The sequence below is a fragment of the Notolepis coatsorum genome (assembly GCF_963971535.1).
Source record: "Notolepis coatsorum genome assembly, chromosome: 7".
Lineage (NCBI taxonomy): Eukaryota > Metazoa > Chordata > Actinopteri > Aulopiformes > Paralepididae > Notolepis > Notolepis coatsorum.
The window spans coordinates 176,803,134-176,822,983 of record NC_140171.1 but is presented as its reverse complement, the minus strand read 5'-3'; the positions used below and the strand labels follow the sequence as shown (position 1 = coordinate 176,822,983).

At 44.9% G+C, this 19,850-nt stretch overlaps 1 protein-coding gene across 1 annotated transcript in view; it reads left to right on the top strand.

The window, feature by feature from the left end:
* Positions 1 to 19,488, top strand: part of LOC311231494 (low-density lipoprotein receptor-like) — a 77,055-nt gene extending 57,567 nt beyond the window's left edge. The window contains exons 8-15 of the mRNA XM_084318104.1: positions 2,271 to 2,486; positions 4,088 to 4,206; positions 6,197 to 6,336; positions 9,880 to 10,021; positions 12,691 to 12,816; positions 12,924 to 12,998; positions 14,381 to 14,538; positions 18,273 to 19,488. Coding sequence (XP_084174230.1) covers positions 2,271 to 2,486; positions 4,088 to 4,206; positions 6,197 to 6,336; positions 9,880 to 10,021; positions 12,691 to 12,816; positions 12,924 to 12,998; positions 14,381 to 14,538; positions 18,273 to 18,308 — 1,012 coding nt within the window. The 3' untranslated portion in view covers positions 18,309 to 19,488. The remainder of the gene's footprint in view (positions 1 to 2,270; positions 2,487 to 4,087; positions 4,207 to 6,196; positions 6,337 to 9,879; positions 10,022 to 12,690; positions 12,817 to 12,923; positions 12,999 to 14,380; positions 14,539 to 18,272) is intronic.
* The last annotated feature ends 362 nt before the right edge of the window (positions 19,489 to 19,850 follow it).

The following is a 19,850-nucleotide window of genomic DNA, read 5'->3' as shown; positions in this document are numbered from 1 at the left end:
TGAAGAGGCAGCATGCATAATGCATATATATAATGTCACCATAGTCAATTACAGAGAAGAGCTTGAACAAGTTTCTTTCTGGCCTCAAAAGAAGAGCATTGTTTGTTGCGAAAGAAAAAAAACTAGTTTTAGTTTAAGTTTCTCTCTGAGGTTTCCAATATGCACTTGAACCCTCTGAGGTCTGCGCTATTTTGTGATTGTGACCCAGACTCTGGGAAACCGGAGCCTTTCCTCTTGCTACTGTATGTAATGACTACTTTACCCAGAAAGCAATGTAACCCCCCCCCCCCCCCCCCTTCACTTAACACCTTCTAGTCTGAGAGCAGCCATTGGCTCTAAGGCCTTGTCCAGACTAAAACGATTTTGATCTTTTTCGTTCGTTTTCATTTAAAAAAAGTTTTCCGTAAAAACTAAAACGTCTCAAGTTAATAAGTGTGTGCCACAAATTTACAAAATAAATGTCTTTCCTGTTTTAGACGTGCACGGTTGTTAATTTGTTCTGTCGGCTTGTCGTCATGCCTTTACAAGCGTCAACGTTTTATTCATCATCTAAATGTGGCAATACAAGCTTGATATTCAACGTTAACGATCAAAGTAAGCCAGTGTAAAGTAAAGCAAAGATATTGAGCATCCATTTGTAAAATGCACAACCCTAGTTTCACCTATAGTGTCGTATGAGACGTGTTCGTCGTATGGCTGGATGTACGGAACCGTGACGTCCGCACTGTGAAGTCGCGGGACGAATACACGTACCGTTACACCTAGGCCTGCCGCGATAAGCAATAAATCGATTAATTGCCGCGATAATTAAAATGAATGCAATGATTTTGACGGGCGCGATTAATTGCTATTTGCGCGTTTGTTTTAATGAGGCGGACCCAGTGCCCCTTGTCAGTCACTGTCCGTGTTGGGAGGCGGGCCGCTGGCTTTACTACAGAGCACAGCACAGGAGCTCCGTGGGGCTAACGTTACCCCTCATTGTGTCTATTCTACTAGCATTAACGTTACTCATACAAACAGAGTAAACACAGTTTTCAATCAATCAATCAATAACAACATTAACGAGACCCTCGTTGTGTCTATTCTGCTAACGCTAACGTTACCTCTCATTGTGTCTATTCTACAAGCGTTAACGTTAGCTAGGCTGTCTATGCTAACGTTAACGAGCATTAGGCTAACAAGCTGTAACGTTACCAGTCGCGTCTATTTGCTAACGTTAGCATTAGGTAATAACCGGTTTAAAATGGATGGTGATTACCTCACGTTGTGTCTATTCTACTAGCATTAACGTTACTCATACAAACAATCAATAGCGAGTTATATTGATCACGCTATGTACGATAGCCATGCTAAAACGCTAGCACAACATTAGCACCTAACCTAACAACAAGCCTTAACAAGTCAGCGATCTTTTTGCGAGACTAAACTCTCCGCTCGGTGGCAAATTGTGTTGATGCCGGTTTTGTTTAATCAATAAATGAGGCAGAATACACAGTGACTGTATCCTTTGTTTATTGCACTTGTGCCTGCTGCAAACATAATGATTATGAAATCCTAGAGACGCGTCTCTATTCAGTGGTCTGCAGTGTTTCACGTGACTTTTCTGGTACCCAAAAAGTACAACAATACTTCCGGTCCGGTCGGTGGGCTTCAAAATAAAAGTCTTAAACACCGGAAAAGACGGAGCGGTGGGCTTCAAAATAAAAGTTTTGGGAAATAAATTTCTCCAAAAAAAAAAATTCTCTAACCGGTCGCAATAATATCGCTTATCGCGATATTTTTGGGGGCAATTAATCGCCCAGCAAAATGTGTTATCGTGGCAGGCCTAGTTACACCCCTACCTACGACACAACTGTAGTTCTTTAGACGGCGAGGGAAATTATACAGCCAGACAAGTTAACAATAATTAACACATTTACAAGTTGTATACAATTTTGCAAATAAGGAAACGGATAACATTTCAAAGCACTAGAAATTGCGAATATCTCACTTTTGACCTATTTCTGAATCGCGCAACGTTTTCTGCATTTCTGAACAACCCTCTCTGTCGACGAGGCGGTTTAGACCGCGCTGCGTCGTTATTATTGTAAACCCGCCTACGGGTTTGGCGACCTCGGAGTTAAAAGATAGCTTTTCATCCAACCATAGCCCAAGATACTTCTAAGATTTAAAATTTTCTACGGCCATTTTCTATCATCATCTGTACATCAGGAAACTGTAATCAAAATGGTAGTTCCTCAATTGACTCTTCATCCTCTAACGTCTGCCAGGATCTCCATGGACGGGACGCCCCAGGAGCCCGTGCTGGTGCTGAAAGGTCAAGGTTCAGTGTTGGGTCTGGCGGTCGACTGGATCCACCACCTCCTCTACTGGACCAACGGCGAGAGCGGCAGTGTGAACGTGGCCCCGCTGGACGGCTCGGCCCAGCGGCTCCTCATCGGAGGGCTGGACAAGCCCACTGGGGTGGCTGTGGAACCGCTCCTGGGGTAGGTGGACGTCAAGGCCTCCACTGGCCTGCTCTCTTACTTTTGGACTTTTGAGAAAAATAACGATCCTTTCAAATACAACCGGAATGAGCGGTAGATCATAGGCTAATGTTGTTGATGACAACGGGAAGCTCCTGTGGGTATTTGTGGCTGCTTGAGGCCAAGATGCTTGAAGTACGGACGTGCACCTTGGTTACTGCAGGGAACGTTCACTCCAGGTAATTCACCTCGCTAGGCAACAAGGATACTGCCTGCCTGCTGCTTTTCTAATGCCACTTCCCATGTGTGCATGACACAGTATCTACAAAGTATATATTAGCCTTTTGAGTCTTTCTTTCTTTCTTTCTTTCTTTTTAACCTCTTCCACCCGTGCGGTCCGATGACATTATGTCATAAATCAATCTGTCTAGACTGTATGACATAATGTTGCGTTTTTTCCCCCAAATGTATCCAAGAGTAAACATCCTAACCATGTCACAACAGCAGTCATAGTGTATATGTTCAGCAATACGTTTGTTTACCAATAGGTTAAAGTGTTATTAGTGAGATTTTAGTTTTTGAAATGTGATATTTTCTCGGAGATCGGTCATTTTGAATCGCAGAATGATGATGATTTGTAGTCATATGAGCACAGGGCATCTAGAGCTCTCAATGAGAGTTGAAATTTAGAAAAACTACAGTACCCAGGGAATTCTAGCCTCCTGCAAACAAATGACTTGTGTATGAATCTTTTTTATTTTTCTTATAAACGCATAAAAACACGAGCACACATTTGTAAAACTCCCATTATTCCGTCATTATTCTCTGGAGTGTGTTCTTTAATTTGGTAAAGGCATGTCTGGGCTCCAGGAGAACTGGCACCAAAGTGTGGCACCAAGCAGAGCGTTAGAACGCTGGGTTTATGATGTCATCATGGCCCTTTCTTCTTTTATAGTTTCCTGATGACCATTGATCAGTTTTGGACCAAACTTGCTAAATGTGTTTGGCCTGCTTTGACAGGAAGGAGGCTTGTAAAGTTATGTGTAAATTGGCCTCAATATGGTGCTGTTCTCAAAAGATCCTCCTCCTCTCCCTCCTCTCCTCCTCTCCCTCCTCTCCTCCTCTCCCTCTCCTCCTCTCCTTCTCTTCTTCTTCTTCTTCTTCTTCTTCTTCTTCTTCTTCTTCTTCTTCTTCTTCTTCTTCTTCTTCTTCTTCTTCTTCTTCTTCTTCTTCTTCTTCTTCTTCTTCTTCTTCTTCTTCTTCTTCTTCTTCTTCTTCTTCTTCTTCTTCTTCTTCTTCTTCTTCTTCTTCTTCTTCTTCTTCTTCTTCTTCTTCTTCTTCTTCTTCTTCTTCTTCTTCTTCTTCTTCTTCTTCTTCTTCTTCTTCTTCTTCTTCTTCTTCTTCTTCTTCTTCTTCTTCTTCTTCTTCTTCTTGTCACATGTGATACTTAATCTTTCTCATTTATTTTTCTATACCTGGAGCCATTCAACACTCAATGATCTCAAAAGAGATGCTGATGAAGTTGGATTTATTTATTTATTTCCATGTCTTTGAATGTGAGGTCATAATGTGTGTGAGTCGGTACGTTTTGGAACCAATTCAAACTGCTGTGATTTCCTCAGACTCCTCTTCTGGGCAGAGAGTGGCAGCTCACCAAAGATCCAGAGGGCGGCCTTGGACGGGCACGAGAGGATGACACTGGTTACGTCCTCGATACGCAACCCTGTGGCTATTACTCTGGGTATGTTATAGGGATTATAGGGAAGGTATGTATGAATGAATGAATGACCTTTATTTATATAGCACCCTTCACAGCACGAATGCACAGGGTGCTTTACACTACAGCATCCCCAGTTGGGGAACTCAAATTGAATAATATATGAGTTATTTGTATATACGATACATGTTGTAAATTATTTTGTAAATATGTCGATATATTAAAATAATGTATAATAAGTAATATATTACTTATGGCTATAACATAACATATAACATAACATACAATAATGTATGGTATTGATAAGTACTTTACCTTCAGGCTGCACACAAAGGAGTCACGCGTAATTACAAAGTGTAATTATTTATTTAATTTTATTTAACCTTTATTTATCCAGGCAAGCAATTAAGAACAATTCGTATACAAAAGCAGCCTGTTACATGACGTTCCCACGACGTTCACGTTCCCACGATGTTCGCGTTCCCACGATGTTCCCACGACGTTTGCGTTCCCACGACGTTCCATACCCATAATTGCTGCTGTGCCCCAAATCTATTAATACCCTGTTTTTGAAGGAAATTATATCCTTTCTCACTCAACACACCTACTCATCTTCCCATAACGCCTCATCTGCATCACGCTATTGTTACTAACATACCTGAGTGCAATGGAACGCAAAGTGCCAATCATTGTGTGATAATGATAGGCCAGATCTGGAGGAGAGCCAATCGGATCTGGAGGAGAGCCAATCAGATCTGGAGGAGAGCCAGGAGATGACATGTCTGGGTACCAACACCCACTTTAAAGAAATAAATTATAAAAAATTAGTGCTGTCAATAGATTTAAAAAGTAACTAATTAATCTCACAATTTTCTGTAATTAATCTAGATTAATCTAGATTAAAAATAGCATTTTTCTACTTCTACCGAAGCTTGTAACAGATATTTACTTGAGTAAAATCATGGCATTAATGTAAAATCAACACAAAGAAAGTATATTTAGATTCAAAGACTATTTTAATAGCTTTCTTTGAATACAGTTTCTCTCCTGTGAAATACAAATGTTCAACAAAACCATCAACATTGACTCAGCTAGACCTCTTTCTTATATCCGCAGTGCTAAGATTGAAGAGATATATAGAGAGAGAGAGAGAGAGAGAGAGAGAGAGAGATGTGTTTGAGATACGCAGGTCCCCTTCTCTTTCGCCCTCTCTCGTTTGAGGAAGTCTTCCACTGTGCGCTACAGCCACGGGGCGTTAGTTATGCTCCCGAATCAAGAGAGAGAGAGCGCTACGCGCGCGTGTGTATGTGTGCTCTGTCGCGAGGGTGTATCTGTTTCTCGCTCGCTCTCTGTCGAACCCCGTTTGGTGCACTACAACCACAGAGCCAATCGGATCACTATCCGCTCCATCCTCGCCTCGTTACGTCACGATGAGAGTCAAATCAGAATGACCTAATTAACTCGAGCAGGAAATGGTCGGACATGAATGAGAGCAATCCGCCAATATGGTATTTAGAGACACAGACACATTGATACTAACTACTATTACTATAATACAATGCTAGACACTGAAAAAAGCCATATATAATGCATGTCACCTTTAAATAATTTAAATTAATCTCCAAAGTTAAAGCATTTTGACAGCCCTATAAAAATGCTTTACTCTAAAGCTGCTGGCATTTAAAACCTACTTACTTTTGAAAAGTAATGAAAAGAGACCATTAAATATATGGTACAATTTATAGATCCCAGTGCCCAGTGGTGTAACGTTAGGTCTATGGCTTTTCTAGTGTTAACTGTACGTTTATTGTGCCTTACCAGGAAATGATTATTCAACCAACTGAGAAAACCCCTGTGGTTGAAAAGTAACAAGTGTTTTGTCCTGTGAAGATGTACTAAAAGATTTTGTGTTACTTCAAGTTATTATAGCATTATATCACAAAGGATCTCTACAACATAAAATACACAGTTTGAATGGTTGAGTAGTGTTATATATATATATACATTTCCGTAGACATGCCTCGCCAGCTGCTGTACTGGGCCGACCGGGCGATGCGGACCATCTCAAGAGTCAGTCTGGAGGGTCGGTACCGCAAGACCGTGGTGGAGTCCAACGGGTACCTGGACGAGCCCTTCGGACTAGCCGTGTTCCAGGTACTGATGTGACACCAAGCCCTTCAGACTAGCCGTGTTCCAGGTACTGATGGTGATGCTACACCAACGCTGCTTTACAAACTGGAAGAGGCATCCTGGTTGTGGTGTTCTGTTCTGTTCTGTTCTTAAATCTTAGCTTTATAAATGGTAGATTGCATTTATACAGCAGTGTCATGTACAAAGGTCTGATGACCACACAAAAAAGTAACTGGAGCCGGCTGCACATGAACAAAAAACAGCCTCTCTCAGTAAATGCTTGTAAAACAGTCCCGGGCAGGTAGGTAATAAACAAAGGCATTTTCAAATGGTAAATAATATTTGTAGCGGGACTTGAAACCCACTGCTTTTCCCCAAAGGGAAAATGATGTTTATTTTAGAGGGGATTTAAACCCAGAACACACACAAAGGGAAAAGGTAGGGGGAGAACACACAAGGTGAGATATAGATAAACAAACTAGATTAGCGTCCGCCGACACTAACCAACCAGCCAGAGGTTGGTACTGGGAACCACCCAGCCAAAACGTACCAAAGGTACAAGTCCACACAAAGTGGCAATGGCATACAGTTTACAAATACATATATATATACAGTTCCACTTAAAGGGAACAATAGCAAAAGGGCAGCAAAGTATCACTCCACACTCGGTGGAAAATAGGCGCAAAGGCCAACAAGAGGATACTCACTCAGGTAGAGAAGTGGCACATAGGCCAACAATATATATATATATATACACACAGTACTTGGTCCACCCAAAATGGTAAATAAGCACAATAATAATCCCACACAACAGTGGAAAACAATGGCAACCCCACTCCACTCTGGTCACTGGCAATTGACCGAATGAGGCGTAGGTATTTGTCCACCCGTCCCTCTCGAGGTGATTGCCATCAGCTGTCATTCATTAGGCAATCAGCACTCTTCAGTGTAGGGACGGGCGGCACCTGACAGGAAGAGAAAAAGAGACAGCATTAACTATCATGCACACACACACATCACATACAAAACATAACATATTTACATATACTAACCTGATGTTCAGATGGTGTCATAAATACAGTAATAATGGTAATGACCAACCCACGTACCCATGTACGTCACAAGCAGTTTTTATCCAAAGCGCTTTACAATTTTGTTCCTCACATTTTACCCGTTCACTCACACGTTCACACACCGACGGCGGAGGCGACCATGCAAGGTGCCAAATCTCTCATCGGGAGCAGTTAGGGGTTAAGTGTCTTGCTCAAGGACACTTCGACACGCTGCCCCCGGGAGGAGCGGGAATCTAACCGGGAACCACCGGATTACCAGACGACTGCTCTACCTCCCGAGCCACTGCCGCCCCCCCCCATACAAGGCAGGATGTCCCTGTGGTGTCGTCCCACTTCTGAACAGCGTTTGATGTGGAGTGATCGTGTCCGAGTCCTAGTCCCAGACGCGTCTATTCGAATCCTAACGTATTTATGCTTCCGCATTCGCGTTTTGCGCTCTGATTGGCCACTGATGTTTCTGGTCGCACCAATTGTGTGACGGCAAGTTCTTTCGCCGGTTAAGCTTAGCCACTCTTTCGAAGTTGGTTACGGTTAGAGTTTGTCTTAGAGCCGGGCGATATAACGCCAGCCCTGATTCCAAACTCTAACCTTAACCAACTTCGACAGAGTCGCCTAAGCTTAACCAGTGATAAACTAGGCGTTAGGTAGTTTGCTGCTGGTCGAGGCGGAAATGGGCGCGTCACGCGATTGGGCGCACATGTCACATGACCAGAAACGTCAGTGGCCAATCAGATCGCACCAGAAACGGCAGTGGCCAATCAGATTTGCAAAACGCGAACGCGGAAGCATAAATGCGTTAGGATTCGAATAGACGTGTCCCAGACAGGCTAGAGACGCCACTAGGCCCTGCGACTGGTTCAGCCCGGCCCGGCCCGGTGGTCGGAGTCCTAGTCCCAGACAGGCTAGAGACGCCACTAGGCCCTGCGACTGGTTCAGCCCGGCCCGGCCCGGTGGTCGGAGTCCTAGTCCCAGACAGGCTAGAGACGCCACTAGGCCCTGCGACTGGTTCAGCCCGGCCCGGTGGTCGGAGTCCTAGTCCCAGACGGGCTAGAGACGCCACTAGGCCCTGCGACTGGTTCAGCCTGGCCCGGTGGTCGGAGTCCTAGTCCCAGACAGGCTAGAGACGCCACTAGGCCCTGCGACTGGTTCAGCCTGGCCCGGTGGTCGGAGTCCTAGTACCAGACAGGCTAGAGACGCCACTAGGCCCTGCGACTGGTTCAGCCTGGCCCGGTGGTCGGAGTCCTAGTCCCAGACAGGCTAGAGACGCCACTAGGCCCTGCGACTGGTTCAGCCTGGCCCGGTGGTCTGAGTCCTAGTCCCAGACAGGCTAGAGACGCCACTAGGCCCTGCGACTGGTTCAGCCTGGCCCGGTGGTCGGAGTCCTAGTCCCAGACAGGCTAGAGACGCCACTAGGCCCTGCGACTGGTTCAGCCTGGCCCGGTGGTCTGAGTCCTAGTCCCAGACCCAAGAAAGGCCGACTCCAGCGTGTTCTGGCGAAACCTCACCTTCCTCGCTACGCTACCCTTCTTCATGATCGCAGGATCAAATGAAGATAAATCAAACAAACTACTAATAACTAACTAATGATAACTACTACTACTACTACTACTACTACTACTACTACTACTACTACTACTACTACTACTACTAATAACTACTACTACTACTAATAACTACTACTACTACTACTACTACTACTACTACTACTACTAATAACTACTACTACTACTAATAACTACTACTACTACTAATAACTACTACTACTACAAATACTACAATACTCAACAAGGCCAACACTCTTTGATGGTTTATGTACCTGGGACGAAGTGGTGTACCTTTGAATTGACCAATCCTAGCCCAGATGTATTCAGGTTGCCCAAGGTGCTAAGAGCACCAGATTCCCTCTCTCTGTGTTACATATTTGATACAATATAGGGAGAGACTGCCACCTATTGGAATTCGATCGGCATTGCAATTTCAAGGTCCCAGAATGAATCACGGATGTCCACGTGACTGTTTAGAATAGGAAAATCGGAAAAAAGGACCAAAACCCGACTATTCTATACTATTCATACGGCCGTGAATGAGTTAAGCGGGGGTGACAGTGGCTCAGGAGGTAGAGCAGTCGTCTGGCAATCCGGAGGTTCCCGGTTCGATTCCCGCTCCTCCCGGGCAACGTGTCGATGTGTCCTTGAGCAAGACACTTAACCCCCTAACTGCTCCCGATGAGCAGGTTGGCACCTTGCATGGTCGCCTCCGCCGTCGGTCTGTGCATGTGTGAATAAATGGGTCAAATGTGAGGAACAAATTGTAAAGCGCTTTGGAAAAGCGCTATATAAAAAAGCAGCCATTCAACATTTAAGCCCCACCTAATGGGCTACTAGGAAAGAAATGGGTGGCTGCCGCCTGGTGGACACTTACACTCTACTGAGCGCACCTTTCTAGTTGTAGTCTGTTGTTGGACGATGACCCCACTCTCTCCCTCCTGCCGCAGGGCCGCGTGTACTGGAGCGAGGAGCGAACCCATTCCGTCTGCAGCGCCGACAAGCACAACGGCAGCCTCTTCAGGGTGCTGCTCTCCAGCATCGCCTCCCCGGGGGGCCTGGCCCTCCTCCACCCGGTGCTCCAACCAAACGGTACCACCTCGCACTGGCTATCATCGTCGATTGCAGCTCAGAAGAACAGTTGCCGTTTACTTAAAAGAACACGCTGACGGGCGGTCGGGTGGCGTAGCGGAGATTGTGTTCGTCACCAAACGCCGGAGACGCTGGATTCGCCTGTTCGAATCCAGCTCACAGCTCCGGGGTTGTCACCAGCTTGGCTGGCCGTTCACACTAATACAATTGGCTGTATCAGAGGGTGGGAGAAGCTGGCGGGGTGGGTCCGGGTCGTTGTAAACAGCGACTCCTACAGTTCGGTCGGGGCGCCTGCTAAGCGCGGATAGGATCTAAGGGGGGTAGTGTGATCCTTCCACACGCTACGCCCTCTCAGTGAGAGTCCGCGCTGCCAGGTGAAAAGAAGCGGTTGATTGGCTAGACGTGTGTCGGAGGAAGCATGTGGTAGCCTCCACTCTCCCAGACCGACTGTGGGGGGTAAGTGCGCAGCGACCAGGAAGGGGATTGGGAATTGGCATAACGACTAAAATTGGGATGGGAGGAAAAAGGAGGGGGGAAAAGATTAAAAAAAATAAAAAATAACACGCCGACATTATGGGAAATGGGACTCTTTCCCAGAGTCAGACAAGAAGATTCAGTAGATACCAGGTTCCTCTCTGTATGTTCAGTAGAAACATATCTGGCTGCAAGCTAGCCTAGCTTAGCACAAATGAGGCTAGCTGGTCCATATCTGCTTCCATTAATTTGTGCTAAGCTAGGCTAGCTTGCAGCCGGATAGTTTTCTACTGAACGCTAGAGCGGTGAATCTTCACCGGCCTCACATTTCGATTACGATTCAGCCACGATGCAGCTCAATAATATATGTCCTCCTCAATCTTCTAATCTATATTACTGCACATGGCTACTTTTTCATCAATTAATACAAACAGTCAGATAAATGAACTTTCTAAATAAATTAGAAAATTCTTAACCTCTTAACACATTGAGAGCCACGCCCCTATGCCCAGATAACCCCTTGAGTGCCAGCTCTTTAGTCAATGGGAGGTCGGGGATATTTGCGAACGCTTAAACTATATCTTAAATTATGGCTATGGGTCTAAAACACCCCTCGCTTATCAATGACTTGCTTGCAGTCAACATGTACGAAACGGATTGTTTTTTCATTCGTACATTTCCGTTTTATACCGTTTTGAATACGAGTATAGTTCTAGTAATTCCAGAGAAATTCCGCGATAATAGATCTTTAGTGGAATACACAAAATAAAATTTCAAATAAACGCTAGATTATCGATAGTATATGTGTACTTATGCACACACACACACACACGTTGTGATCGCTGTGAAAAAGACATCTGATTAACCCAAAACTGGTAACATAGAGTCCTTACCTCACATCAGATGTTCTGCAAAAAGATTAATCCAATTTCTGATCGCCATTCCAAATATCGATAGTGTTTATTGATCCAACGTTATACTCCGAAACAGATAATCGACACTTCTTCCAGTCCCCTCAGTCAATGCAATAGTATCCAGATGCATGCCCCAGAAGTAAAACGTGGACCGGAGTTATTTTTTCGATGCACTTTTTCAGCCAATCCAATCCAATGATGTGCAATACCATCCGGGAGACGATAGGCGGCGGTATTTGCCCTTTTCGAGCTCAGAGCCATTCCCAATGATAATGTCAGGTTGGATGGATATTGCTAATAAAATAAATAACGAGAAAAATACGAGAAAACTCGTCATTGGCACTCAACGCATGGCGAGTTAAGACGACTAATCTCGTCGTTGCCACTCAAAGTGTTAAGCCCGATGGGACCGGTCCCAAAACCAGATCATGTCATAAATCAAGCTCTCCAGACTGTCTGACATAATTATAATTGTTTTTCAAACATATTCAAGAGTAAACATCATAACCATGTCACAGCAGCAGTCATATTGTATATTTTCAGCAATACGTTTGTTTACCAATAGGTTAAAGTGTTATTAGTGAGATTTTAGTTTTTGAAATGTGTTGTGATCGCGAAAATCCGCCATTTTGAAAAAGCGACCGTTGCTGATTGTAGTCATTTTGAGAAGAGGACATCCAGAGCTTTCAATGAGCGTTGGAATTTTTCAAAACTACACTTCCCAAAGGCTTCTAGCTCCCAACAAACCAATGACTTGCTCATGAATTTTCTTTATTCTCTTATTACTCGGGATTATATACCACAAAACTGAACGTTATTGGCATATATTGGAGCGCAGTTAGTTTGTCTCCCCTATTTTGAGCATTTAGCAACCATCCGATTTGAAATCAGTTTCAAAATGGCGGAGCTGTTGCAAGAATAAAAAACCTACTGTACATTCTCTGTTCTTCATGCACGCCTGGTGATACTAAATCCAAATTGAACTCGCCCATTTGAAAGATAAGATTTGGCACAATCCATAGTGTGCAAGTTGGCTATAATAAGGTAATTTATAGGCCTCATATTCTATATTCTATAACTAGAATTAGTCCTACAGTGTCCATTATCTGCTTTCTCAAATTCGGGCTCATTCCTAACCCCTACTGAACACGCAGAGAGGAAATTGGTACTGTATCTACCTTCTTGTCTGACGAAGCACGTTTCCAATGTTGGCGTGTTCCCATCTGATCCACGTCACAAGCATGACTCTCCTGAATTGACGACACATTTCCTGGTCCACAGGGCAGTCCGTGTGTGGTAGTGCCCGGACGGTTTGCCAGCATCGCTGCATTCCTGACCTATTCTCAGAAAGCCATGCTCCTCGCTTCATCTGCAGGCCTGCGGGAATAGGCCAGAGCGGCAATGACGGTGGGTGATGATAATACGTCTTCATGGCTATCGAGCTGAACGCCAACTGCCGCATTATCTTGATTCACAAACTTTGCTCTGATTGTTCTTTGATATTTTTCTCCTAGATGCAGTAATTTCCCATACAGTCCCTGAACCAGCTCTAGCTGATACAACATTTGCTGGAATCCTCTCTCTGATAGGTGGGTTCGTGTTCCTTTTCTCCTCTATTGTTTTTTCTTTTTAAAGAAGGACACACAGGGCTTTATCTTCATGCCGGCATCGAGGCCAGTGGAGTCGCAGGTGCAGCAGATTGGCACATTTGGTAATTCCATGGCCCTAAAGGAACCCACTGTGCCCAGATGGGTGGCATGGCCCTAAAGGAACCCACTGTGCCCAGATGGGTGGCATGGCCCTAAAGAGTAGCTAACATAGCTTAGCTTAATGCAGCTTAACGCGATAGCCACCGTTCTCCTCACAAGTATTCTGCCAGGGAACTTATGGACACGACAATAGTAATAAGTAATAACATTCTGCAATGTTAAATAACGTTTATCCATTCAACTAGCGGTACTAGGTAGCTAGCCGCAATGCTATGGGCGATCCCATTGCCGTTAGCATGTAAGCTAACAACAGCGTTAGTGCAGCTAAAGGGGCTATCGTATCAACATCAGCGTCCTGCGTAAACACCTTATAACTACTACTATTGTCGTGTCCATAAGTTCCCTGGCAGAATACTTGTGAGGACAAAGGTATACAAAGTGGAGAGAACCATTTTAGATCGGGCATTGTTAGGTTTCGAGAACGGCGGCTATCGCGTTAAGCTAAGCTACGTTAGCTACTCACGTTGTATACACAATATGTACAACGACACAATGATTTACATTATTACAAATATGGTAACGTGGTTGTGACTTTTACAAATGGTGGTTAGCTTTAGAGATGAATGGCTATGAACACGGAGCGCCCTGCTCCTGCTACGCTCATAGCGAGGGGGCGCCTGCTACGCTCATAGCGAGGGGGCGCCTGCTACGCTCATAGCGAGGGGGGCGTACCAGCGTAACGCCGATGCGTTGTAGAAAGGCTTTACGCGGCCGGTCTTCCGAAGAGAAGAGCCAAACAAACAATTAGCGAGATATTGCTCAGTGTCAGCAATTATTGGCAGCCGGGCAATTTGGAGAAGACGCTGCTCTCTGTACCCATGAGCTGTGTGTAGATTGACAGGTTCATCATCCATGTGTGTTTGTGTAACTTTGGTTGCCATTTTCAATTTGGGCACGACTGTATCAGAATAACCCACGATGTACAAGTGCACTGATGATATTTGTGTCCTTTAAACATTGTGTGTGTGTGTGTGTGTGTGTGTGTGTGTGTGTGTGTGTGTGTGTGTGTGTGTGTGTGTGTGTGTGTGTGTGTGTGTGTGTGTGTGTGTGTGTGTGTGTGTGTGTGTGTGTGTGTGTGTGTGTGTGTGTGTGTGTGTGTGTGTGTGTGTGTGTGTGTGTGTGTGTGTGTGTGTGTGTGTGTGTGTGTGTGTGTGTGTGTGTGTGTGTGTGTGTGTGTGTGTGTGTGTGTGAGCGCCCCCCAGTGGTCCTGAGCGTGCTGCTGGTGGGCGTGGCTCTGTGGTGGTGGAGAGGAGAGTTCAGTCCCTCCAGGGCCATCGTTCTGCAGAACCTCTCTCTGAAAGAATCACAGGACCCACTCATTCAGGGGCCGGCCAGGGGCCCTCACAGCTGTCCTGTCAAGGTACCAGCTGTACACACACACACTCACACACACAGACAGACAGACAGACCCCCCCCCCCCACACAGACAGACAGACCCCCCCCCCCCACACAGACAGACACGCACGCACACACAGACAGACAGACAGACAGACAGACCCCCCCCCACACAGACAGACGCACACACGCACGCACGCACACACACACACACACACACTCACACACACACACACACACACACAACCACACACACACACAGACAGACAGACACATGCATTAAAGCATTCCGTCTCCAGACGGATTTCCGTCAATTTGATTGGGGAGATCCGTCCATTTGATTCGCAGTCTGACGGAAGTATTTGCATGATTTGTAGATGCATACAGATTGAAACAAAATTGAGCCAATCAGAGGCGCCAAATATGGAAAAGGGCTTTTTTTTCCTATCGCGCCAAGCAGTCATCATCACTCAGCGACTCGAGAGACGGGTCGCCTTTTTTGCAGCCTCACGCGTCAACTGCTTGTTGACCTACGTCACAGCCACCACGCTGCTTGCACTCGCTGCTATATACCGATTAGCTAACGTTAGCTTAATATCGTCTGTTAAATGGAAGGAGTAAGCCGGCCACTAAAAAGAGAACCCACCGCGGGGTTCTCAGATGAAAAGGATCAGCGGGACCACCTAACAAAAAGTTTTGAGAGGAGAGGACGTTTGAAGAGACTGGCTAGGCAGCGCTACTGGGGGCTGTAGTGGTGAGTTAACTTGTTCCGTGTGCCGCAACGATGTCAAAAAGAAAAACAGAAACAACACGTTTGTCATTGTCGTGTTACTTCACAGTACAATATGCGAGTCCCCTGCTGTGGTTGTGAGTATACGTTTATTAGCTTAACTCCGTAGCAACATCACACAGGTGTATCGGTAGACAGTCTCCTCCCCACCGTATATATTCTCTCTGTCAGGATCTATGGGTAACATTACTGTATATTTGCATATCGTATATGTCACAAATGTAACAGTACTATATACCTGTAGTATGTCCCTATGCCATAAATGTCATGTCAATGTCATGCATGTCATAAATGTCACTGAATTGAAAATGGGGGACCCTGATGATGTAAACAAGACAAACGTCTTTCTCTGGTCTGCATCCCCTTAACAATTGTGTGTATTGAGCCATACTGTATTGTACCCATTCTGCAATCGGTTAAATATTGATTGATTGTTATAACGGATTGCAGAATGGGTACAATACAGTACAGCTCAATACACACAATTGTCAAGGGGATGCAGACCAGAGAAAGACTTTCCTCTTTACATCAGGGTCCCCCATTTTCAATTCATCATAACATATATGACATACAGATAGATAATACTGCTACATCTATACATTTATGACGTACCAGATTTACACAGTATTGTTTGTGATACAATAAGAGTCTAAAAAAGAGAGCATATACATTTGACGAAGAAACTGTACATTGGAGGAGGTTGGGTGGAGGGGGGGGGGACTGTACATTGGAGGTGGTTGGGGAGGGAAGGGTTGGGTAGGCGGGGTGGGGGGGTAACTGTACATTGGATTATCGACGAAACCGAAACAAGTAGGCTCCCTTAAAACACCAACGCTATTAAAAAGAAATACAGTGGAGGTTAAAATAAGAATATGACTTGGCCTGAAAAAAATTTCAGTCAGGAGATTTTTTTTTGCTTTAATCCCTGCAGACAGACCCCCCCCCCACACACAGACAGACACACACACAGACACACAGACACACACAGACAGACACACACACACACACACACACACACACACACACACACACACACACACACACACACACACACACACACACACACACACACACACACAGACAGACACAGACCCCCCCCCCCACACACACAGACAGACACACACACACACACAGACCCCCCCCCCCCCCACACAGACACACACACACAGACAGACACACACACACACACACACACACACACACACACACACACACACACAGACAGACACAGACCCCCCCCCCCCCACACAGACACACACACACAGACAGACACACACACACACACAGACCCCCCCCCCCACACAGACACACACACACAGACAGACAGACAGACACAGACCCCCCCCCCCCCACACACAGACACACACACACATTTCGTGATGGCTTTGTAGGGATGTCCGATATTGGCATAAAAATGTGATATCGGAAAATATCTGTATCGTTTTTTTTTTACATTTATTTAACCTTTATTTACCCAGGCAAGAAAGTAAGAACAAATTATTATTTTATTTATTGTCAAAGTATGCATAATGTTGTGTTAATTACATGACAAGAGATATGTAATGTTAATTACCTGAAATTATTCAGTTTTTGTATATATCGGTATCGGTTGATATCGGTATCGGAAATTAAGAGTTGGACAATATCGGTATCGGTAAAAAAGCCAATATCGAACATCCCTACTTCATTGTCATCCACAGTTGCTTTCTGTCGAGCATTGAACATGTGAAAGGAGCTCTCATCCTCGTGCATTTACACTTCCAAAACATGCCTTTCTAATCAGCTGTGTACGATACTACATACTGTATATCTGAATGTCTATGTCATCACTTTTCATCAATCTAGATCCCATGTGTGCACCGTTTACAGTTGTGTGTACATGATACTTATTGTGTGACGTGACAAATTGACCGAACGCACAATTGGAGGGGGGCTCCCCACCCTCCAGAACATTTACTACAAGCGTTGCAAGGGCAAGGCTAAGAGAATCATTAAAGACTCCAGTCACCCGAACAACTGCCTCTTTGAACTGCTGCGGTCAGGCAAGCGATACAGGAGTCTCAAGGCGAGCACAGAAAGACTCAGAAGAAGCTTCTATCCCCAGGCCATCAGGCTGCTAAACGAACAATGAATGAACACTACACAACAACAACCACCAAACGCACATAGCACACACATCCACACGCACACACTCACTTTAAACAAACACACTGTAGCACCCACTCCACACACTTATAGCACACACCCACTTTAAACAAACACACTGTAGCACCCACTCCCCACACTTTATATTTATGGATGAAGGATTGCACTACAACTCGTACACCTTACTGTAAATTGTACCTAAAATTGTACCTCATCCCATTTCTGCTTTGCACTAGATAGTACTGTACATTAGTACACTGCATAGTATTGTGTATTGTATATTATATGGTAACTCAGAACATTGTACATATGTCTATACCGAACACTGTGACCTCATTTTCTTATTCTAAATTCATGCTATATTATGTTATTATGTTATTTGATACTATCTTGTCTAGCACAGTCTCTGGAGCGTAACAGTAAGAAGCATTTTGTATGAAAGTATTCTGTACTTCTGTATGACAACTATTAAAGAACTTGAACTTGAACGTTGCCTGGGCAGTGTGTGGCTGGGCAGCCGTGGCCAGAAGCATTATGTTTTCATGCATCCATCCTTCTCAGGAACAACAGGATATTTCAGTAACACCTTGAGGGAATTTTGAACAAATTGAAAAATGGAATTATTTCTTTGATGGGCCTGTTGTTCAGGAATCAATTTAACCTGGCCTGACCTTTTATGTTACTTTTGAATAGGATGGATTAGAATTCGGTCTTCCCGTTGGCCTTGAATAGCCTCTGCCCAGATTACCATGTGTTGACTGGATGCCACCAGTTAACAGGCTTAAGTGCTGACTGAGCCATGTTTTCTACCCCCCTCCCCCCAGGAAACCCTGCTTAAGATGGACTTGGAGCAAGCCTGAGTGCGTGTCCACCTCGTCCTCCGCGAGACAGGTCACCCTGCCAGCTCCATAAACAGCCTGTCCCTGTCTCACCTGTACTGACCTGTACTGACGCCGTAGGGCTGGCTGGGCCTCCAGAGCACTCACCATCATCTGCCCTGACTCCCTGACCTCCTGGAGTCCAGGGGAAATTGCGGTTAAGGAGGATGACTTGAATTTGGGCCGTGTTTTAGTTCCTGATGCGGGAGTAGTGGATCTTTTTGTTTCCTGATGAGGACGACTGCAAACGTGGAGGAACACCTTCAGCCCCGGAGGCTCAAGGCTACACTCGTGGTTCGTGGTTGTTTATAAAGGCACACGCTGGAATTGTGTTGCTTTAGTTGCTTTTGTGTTGGTTTAGTTCCTTTCTTTTTGCACTTACTCTACAAAGTCTTCGAATGATGCTTGAGCCAATTCCACTTATCAGTATTTACATTTCCCAATACTGTGGTCAGACAACCCCCTCTCTCTCCTTTTGAAAATGTGCAACTAAAATTCCTTTCCTATCATATGTATGTATCATATTCTCCAAAGATCCCACAGTGTTCATTGTCGGTGTAAAAGATTGTCAGGAAATGAGGATTCTTGTATTGTAATGCTGCCCTTTGTTACGTGTCTCGCCTGGAGTCACAAGTCGTGTGGTCAAGAGAAAGTATCAACACACAGGGTCTCATGCAGCACTGGAGCAGAGTCTCACACCATCACTAGTTGTGAGCCCAAGTTTGGACGTGTTGTAGTTCTGAGGAGTGGCCCTGTGCACTGGTACCAGATTGGCCGTTTAAATGCACTGTTAACTCTTTGGACGCCACTGACTTGAGCATCGTTTGTTGTTCCTACGCCAACGCTCTAAAAGATAGGAATAAGTCGCGGTGTTTGCAGGGCTATATATCTATATTCTATATTATAGCTATGGATACAATACTATGTCCCGTTTGACATCAACTATCTATCGTTCAATATGTGAAAAAGAATAAATTTTTTCATCAATACGTTCGCGTGTTATACCGTGGTGAATATAAATATAGTTTTAAAGTGATCCTGTCTAATCCCAGAAAACGACGATATGCAGCAAAACGTGAATTTCACTAAAAGCGTTGCCGTTTCTCGCCTGGACACGCTACTATTTCCAAATGAAATGTATATAATAGGTATTATGTTTCATCATGAATGCATGAAAGGGGGGGGGGGGGGGGTTCATTTTTTTATGCTTTGATCGTCACCAACGGCATACGTTGTGGAGTAACGTTACACACACGTGTTGCGATCGAGGTGAAATCATGGTTGGATCAAAGCAGGATTGATATCATTTAGTCCTTACCTTCACTAGGAGGTACCCCAAAAAGAATATTCCAATTGTCTGATCGCAAGTCCAAGTACTGGTGTTCATCGTGTCGCCAACATAATCCACCACAACAGATGCATCGGGGGCATTTGACACTTTGATTGGGATACCCGCTCGACTCGCCTGACAAAGAAAAGTGTGCCCGGAGACATTTGAACGTTGCACAGGCCAAGATATAAGGT